General features: G+C 40.1%; 1 protein-coding gene across 1 annotated transcript; it reads left to right on the forward strand.

The window, feature by feature from the left end:
* The first annotated feature begins 321 nt into the window (after positions 1-321).
* LOC143142196 (thrombin inhibitor rhodniin-like) lies at positions 322-1,631 on the forward strand. The gene is made up of 4 exons (XM_076302946.1): positions 322-475; positions 813-928; positions 1,191-1,300; positions 1,501-1,631. The coding sequence occupies exons 1-4, from the start codon at positions 427-429 to the stop codon at positions 1,538-1,540; spliced, it is 315 nt and encodes a 104-aa protein (XP_076159061.1). The 5' UTR covers positions 322-426; the 3' UTR covers positions 1,541-1,631.
* Positions 1,632-6,922: the final 5,291 nt, after the last annotated feature.

A 6,922-nucleotide genomic window follows, 5' to 3' on the forward strand; every position in this document is an offset into this window, starting at 1 on the left:
ATATGATCCAAAACTCAAAATCACATCAGCTGGCAATTGACTGAGTAATGTTGACATCAAGCTTAGCTGTAGTGTTCACAACTGGTTTTCTATGTTACACTTTGTCCTAGATTCCAATAGAGCTTGGGCCCTGGAACATGTTTTATGTTGATGGGATTGTGGACAAGGGACCTCTATGCTGTGTCTTATTCCCACTATGAGAGGTGCACCATCGAGAGCATCCTCACCAACTGTGTCACAGTATGATATGGCAACTTCTCTCTCTCTCTCTCTCTCTCACTCTCTCTCTCTCTCTCTCTCTCATACACAAGATGTCCACTGAGGGGTGTGAGCAGAAAGTAAGAGATGAGGAGGCTATTTAAGGGCAGCTGGGGGACAAAGTTTCCATACTGTTGAGACGACACTGCTGTTCCTTCTGAAGGCACCATGAAGCTCAGCATCACCATCACCCTCTGTGGTCTACTTTACTTCGCTGGTAAATACTCTTGCACTCTCTTTCTCTCTCTCACCCTCTACGCTCTACTTCTCTGGTAAATACTCTTGCGCTCTCTTTCTCTCTCTCTCTTTCTGTCTATGCTCTACTTTACTTCTCAATACTCTTCCACTCTCTATCTCTGTCTATTTTCTTTCACCTTTTTTTTCTTTTTGCTAGCTGTGATTTTAAATATGTAATGTAATACACAGCCCGAATTCAGAAAAAGTTGGGACACTTTGTAAAACGTGTTGTATAAAATGTGTTGTATAAAGTACTGACCCATTCTCTCTCTCTCTCTCTTCTCCCTCACCCCAACTCCTCTCTCATTGCAAATCAGCTCCTGCGTTCTCCAACTGTGTGAATATAGGTGCCGGACATTTCTCCAACTCAAATTTCTTCGGTCGACTGAGGCGTGCGTCTTCAGAACCAACCGAAAAGGAAATCGACCTAAAAGTAAATGTCCAATTTAGATTTTATTCTCTTACCACCTTGTCATCTGCATTCTGTACGTATATGTGTTATGTGTATAACGGTAGCCAGCGGGTAAACCTCCCTCTCTACGCATTGAGGGACGTGCGGGTGACAGACGCTAGCCTAGTTGTTGCAGGTTCGAGCCAGAGCAGATGCTAGGCTAAACCATGGCGTCCAAACAAACTGCAGGTTATATACGAGCATATGTACAGTGTGTGTATAATATTCTCTTCTCTCTGTTCAGACTGTCTGTGAGTCGTACTTCGCAGGCTTGTTGGAGTGCGACTACCAACCTCTCTGTGCCACTGATGACAACACCTACGACAATGTTTGCGCTCTCTGCGAGAAAATAAAGTAAGTCAGTCCATAGAGCAGGCTTGGCCTATAGCCTTCTCTTCCCCGCTAGCATCCTCCTATCAGGGGGAGAGATGTATCTTGAGTATGCTGGCGGTGGAGATTTTATCAGTTCTGAGGAGGTCAGAGTTCCGTGGGCTCTATCAGGAAGGGACACAACACATGCACTGACACATTTCCCTTTTCACTCTCATCCACAGAAGCAACACCCCTGAGATCCGTCATGATGGGAAATGTTGAAGGAGCTGAGAGAAGAGCTGCAGAGCTGCAGTCTACAGTCGGTCAGGAAGACTCCAGAGTCAGTTTGACACAATAAAGAATTTCAGCATCACTTCCCCTGCGTTTTTATTGCTTTCTTATTCATTTGGCTGCCACTTTGAGCCAAAGTGACTTATGGCCTCCTTACACCAAACAACTGTAAGGTGGCCATTACATATGTCCTTTGGAATTAAAATAGCCCCACATCATCACATACCCTTCACCATATCTCAAACCAGTTATATAGGCTAACTGACATAAAACCATGGCAATAGGTATGGTGAAGGGTATGTGGTGATGTGGGCCTATTTTAATTCCAAAGGCCAAGGGAACTTTATCAGGATGCATAGTATCCTGGATCCATGAAATAACTGGCCTTTGGAATACAATGGCCATACAAATCTGCCTGCCTTTATGGGAATTTAACATAGGGGTATGTAGGCTATACTTATGAGCCCCTGTATTTTAAGGAAGAACATTTATTTATTTATGATACATTATTCATTCACAAAGAGGATTGGTGTTAAAGATTGGATTTTCCCTATTTTTAAAAAAAATTAAGGCATTAAGATCAATTTCCAAAAGATGATTTTTTATTCCTCCTTTTAGTCAACTTTGGCATGTGTATACGGTAGTAAAGTTATGAGTTACACAGAACATTTGCTTAGTATAAACTATCATTCACTTACAGTACATGGCGAAGAACTGTCACTTGGTGTGAGAAAGACATTATTCTAATTAAGGGGGCCCGACAGGTTTAACAAAATAGTTTGTTCAGGGTACTTTAGCCACTTCCAGTTAAAAACAAAACAACCCTAGCTTCTAACCTGCTATTCTAAAATCCCAGACCCAGTGTCCATTTCGCTTTTTCAGCGGATGATTGGATTGTCCCGTTGTGTCTCAGAGCTTAATGCTTTATCAAAAGTTATATACTGCCATTTCTCCTCTCCTTTGGAAAGAACAAACACTTTTGTCTAAGAAAACAAATATACATTTTATGGATGGGATGCACTGGGAGTTTCTGGGTGCATTGTGTGGTCAGCAAAGGAATGAAATGCCCGCACTCTGCTAAAACTCCCATATAGGCCTATTTAATGTGTTGCAACGTTTCGACCCGACTGGGTCTTCCTTTAGGCAAATGTCATTTAGCAGTGGCTCAGGTGTATAAGTAGAGCATATACCTGCTCAGCTGATCATTCATCAGCTGAGCCCATTCACACTAATTGTCAAGGCCTAAGTATCACCTTATCCATCACACATGTGTCACCACATAAGACAATTAGTGATGCAGTTACATATACAGTTTACCCACAAAAAATAAAGAAAATAAAGAAAATAGAAAAAGACCAACACCATGGCTCACAAAGTAATAAAATTCCATTATTACATTATCCCACAATAACATCATTTGTAAAGTAGTATGTCACCTCAGAGCAATCCCACACACAATGTTACATGGAGATGAAAAGTACATTAGAGGAAAGGCTTTATGTCAAATTCCTCATTTAATCCCTCTGGCGACATTGTATTGAGGTAATAAATCCAAAAAGTTTCTCTTTGGAGAAGCCTTACCACGATCGCCCCCTCTTGGAGGACTATTTACATATCCACCCCAACATATCTCAGTGCGCTAACATTGTGGCCAGCTCGTTTGAAGTGGGCAGCAACGGGATATGTCGGCCTTAAGTAAAGGCCTGAGTTTTGCACCCACTGCCCAAACGAATGACTTTGACACGGTAATTGACTTCCAGAAGTTCTTCCGCAATTTAAGATTAAGGGAATTCTTCAACTGTGACAGAGACTCTGCATCTACACCTAGCAGTGAGCGCCCCTTGTATCCCCCAGACTCATTGCCTGCCCCTGACCCCATTGCCCCAAACCGCAACCAGTTCAAAAAGAGATCTACCTTTGTTCCGCCTAAGCATCGCAATGCATCCCTTGATACACTGTCGTTTGGTTGAGAATGATGTGAATAGCATATTAAAAAAGAAAAAAGAGTACAAAGTGTATAATAATTTGTCAAAAGAAGAAAGAGAGGCTTTGTTTGATTTGTGAAAAGACAATAAGGTTGTGGTACGCCCCGCTGATAAAGGCGGTGCTATTGTGTTGCAGAATATTGTGGACTATAATCATGAGATCGAAAGACAACTTGGTGATTCTGTTTTTTATGAGAAACTGTCCTCAGATCCAACTAAGAGGTTATCAACTGATAGTATATTTTTTCTACCATATTTCTCTTGAGACTTAATCAGGACGATGCAGGTCAGAATCCAGGCTTCATTCTTTTCAATGAGGGGCCTAGTGCCCCTCAAGGGAGAAAAGTACATGTTTGTGTCACCCCATCATGGGTTTCACCAGATTCTCAATATTCTCTTCTAACTTCTCTGACTAACAGAGACCATATTTAAAGTTACACACAAAGAAGGAGTGACCTCTAGGTCCAACCCAGTTTGAATATGCAATAGAAAGGGAGGATGAGGATTAGGCCTTCATCAGGTCTGGTCAGCTTCTATTATCTTTTAATTAAAACTACCCCCTTTCCTGGGAAGTCCTTCAGAGGCTTGGACACATGCTGTTCTACAAACATTCACACCTTGGTGATGGGCAAAAGGCATAAACAATGGATACACTGCATACAGACCAAAGACACACACACAGGGTACACATGGGTACACAATCACAAATGACCATAAGAACTATACAGTCTTCAAGTCATAAAGACTTGAATCATTAAACCATTCACATAAAATATGAATACAAAATATTCCCTTCAATTCCCCCTTTTCAAGTCCTTAAAGACTTGAACATCTAAACTTGCTTACATAAATTATGAATCAGCTTATTAACAACAGAGGACTTTTAGGGTGTGGAAGGAGGTTACAGATAAAAATAACAACAGTAGAAAGACTGACATCGTCTATCATAGAAACAGCTAAGAAAATGCAACCAAAGCCAGTTTCCATTCTTCGTGTGGTGCACAATGTTTAGTATGTGTATGTGTGTGCAAAATGTGCTTAGGGCGGCGCTTGGCTCTATTAATAGGGGGCGTTCCCCCACACCCTGTGTTCCTCTTCTTTTTCTTCAATGTTTCCTTCTCCAGTTAAAGTATACCAACAAAATAAAAATTCTCTAGTCTGAAGGTCAGGGTCGACTACCTGGAACCTTCGGATCCTTGCTGTTTTTGGGGGTTATTCTGCCCACAGCAGGTCCACTATTCTACCAATCTTTCTCGTGATGTTCTGACTAAGGTCCTTTTGTGGGATGTTACACAGGACTTCCAAATGCTGCTCTCCCAGGAAAACTGAAGTCTGCTGGGGTCTCCAGGGGAGGTGTTGGTTGCTTTCCCCCTTTCGATAAGTTGTGTCTCGTCACACTTCTGAAGCCAGCGGGGGAAGTGAGATATGCGTCGTTAGGATGTTTCTGGGTCTGCGACTGTCTGAGTCTGTAAACAGATCTTGCAAATACATGTAGCTTTGGAGCAAAAGGTTTAAGCTGTCATTCCAGTACTAATAAGGAAATGATTATTCAGTGGAGTTCAACATTTTTCAAAGATGACGTCAGCTGCAGTCAGGTCTGTCTTGACCTCTCAGTTATACCTCCAAACACGCAAACAATACAGTACATTAACTTTGAGGCTTGTGATGCCTCAGAACAGAATTCCTAGTAATAATGTAAACATTTCTTATGACGGGTAACAAAACATCTCGTCCAAATCTAATAAACAGTGTTCTTGAGAAGTACGAGGTTCAAGTCCTCAACCTGTAATGTAACAGGCTATTTACACACATCACCATTGTTAAAAACCATCAACATGGTAAGGGTCTGTTTGTAGACATCAACTATCATCCGGTGATGGGTGGCTAGGAGAAAAGCTTGTAAATGTATGAATTAAATCATTACAAAACAACAAACAAACAACATAAAAATGAAAATTCAACCCATATGTTTTCTAATGAAATTAAAATATATCAGCCGTTAAGGCAAGCAAACAGACCATCAGAAATTAAACCAATGAGAACAAGGAAAAAAATAAAATTAAAATAAAATAGCAACACAGCCAGAAAAGGCTCAAATGAGGATTATATAAAATTATCCTCCTGTTATCTTAGCACCTATAATGGAATTGGGAAATCTGTAACCATATCATCTGAGCAACAAGTATTCCTAGTTAGGACAAACTGAAAAGGAAATCAAATGAAATAAACCGTAGCATAAAGAAATAAAAGGTGCAACAGAATAACAAAAATAAAATTCAAAGTCAAAGAGAATCAAATCAAGGAAAGTATAGAAATGATATTAGTTACTACCAGCATCTGTACAGCCTAGGTGCTTTAAAGCAACAGAATCTTACAGAGTCAAGCAGTGCCTTGCAGTTTCACACGTCAACAAAAGTATGCAAATGTTTTCAGGGCTATTTACCTCCAAACAGCTTTTAAAGAGATTTTGCATTAGAAGTGAGGGTCAGTAAAACAAAACATTAAGCATTTAAAAATGACAATTTAAGAAATAAAACCAGTAAACTTTAGAGACAAAAGTATTTCAAGTCAATACCATCTATCTCCCCCTTTTTATAGTTTCTTAACTATAACCAAATAAAAGTCATTTCAAACATAAAGAAACTCAAGTTGTGGGTATGAATCCATTCAATTGAACATTTGCCCACATCAAACAAGGCGTAAACATGTAGCAAACATTTCCCATTGGCATACAAGCAAAAATAAAAATCTGTCTTAACATGTTAAACCCCAAAAGACAAAATAAAGAAAGACAAATGGTTGAAATCAACAATGGTTTATATCTCCCCAGTGAAGTTCCTTTGTGTCCATGGGGGAGAAGCTGGGGGGTTGGTTATAGAATACAGTGGTGCTAAAACAAAGGCAGTGAGATAAGATAGCAAAAGGTGTGAAAACTTTTGACCCAAGAAAACAGACAAAAGAAAGAACATAATTTCAACAGTTCAAGACTTAAAATAAAGTAGGCCTAAAACATCATAAACAGCAATCCATTTCAGCTGGGAAATAAAAGTTACAGGAAAAGAAAAGGTACTTGATACTAAGTCCTTGATCCTGCTAAGATTATAAACTTGCAACAATTCCTCACCCATACATTTCAAAACAGAAGGACTTGAAACAAAAATGGAAACAGACACATACAAAGAAATAAAAAAAATTCACACACACAGGGCCGGCCCACACGCGCATTCATTCATACTGGACACACACAGCTCCATGGAGCTGGGGACAACTTAAACGGGCTGCAGGAAGAATTTCCTGCTTAAAAAAAAACGGAACAAAAGAAGTTTAGTCAAGCCTTTTCAGTTAGCTCATATTAGCTCACAAAGACATGGAGGCGCCTCTAGCGGTA

This window comes from Alosa pseudoharengus, unplaced genomic scaffold, assembly GCF_046254945.1.
Source record: "Alosa pseudoharengus isolate Yale_2024_CS ecotype anadromous, Long Island Sound unplaced genomic scaffold, YU_APseudo_1.1 YU_APseudo_1.1_scf_24, whole genome shotgun sequence".
Taxonomy (NCBI): domain Eukaryota; kingdom Metazoa; phylum Chordata; class Actinopteri; order Clupeiformes; family Clupeidae; genus Alosa; species Alosa pseudoharengus.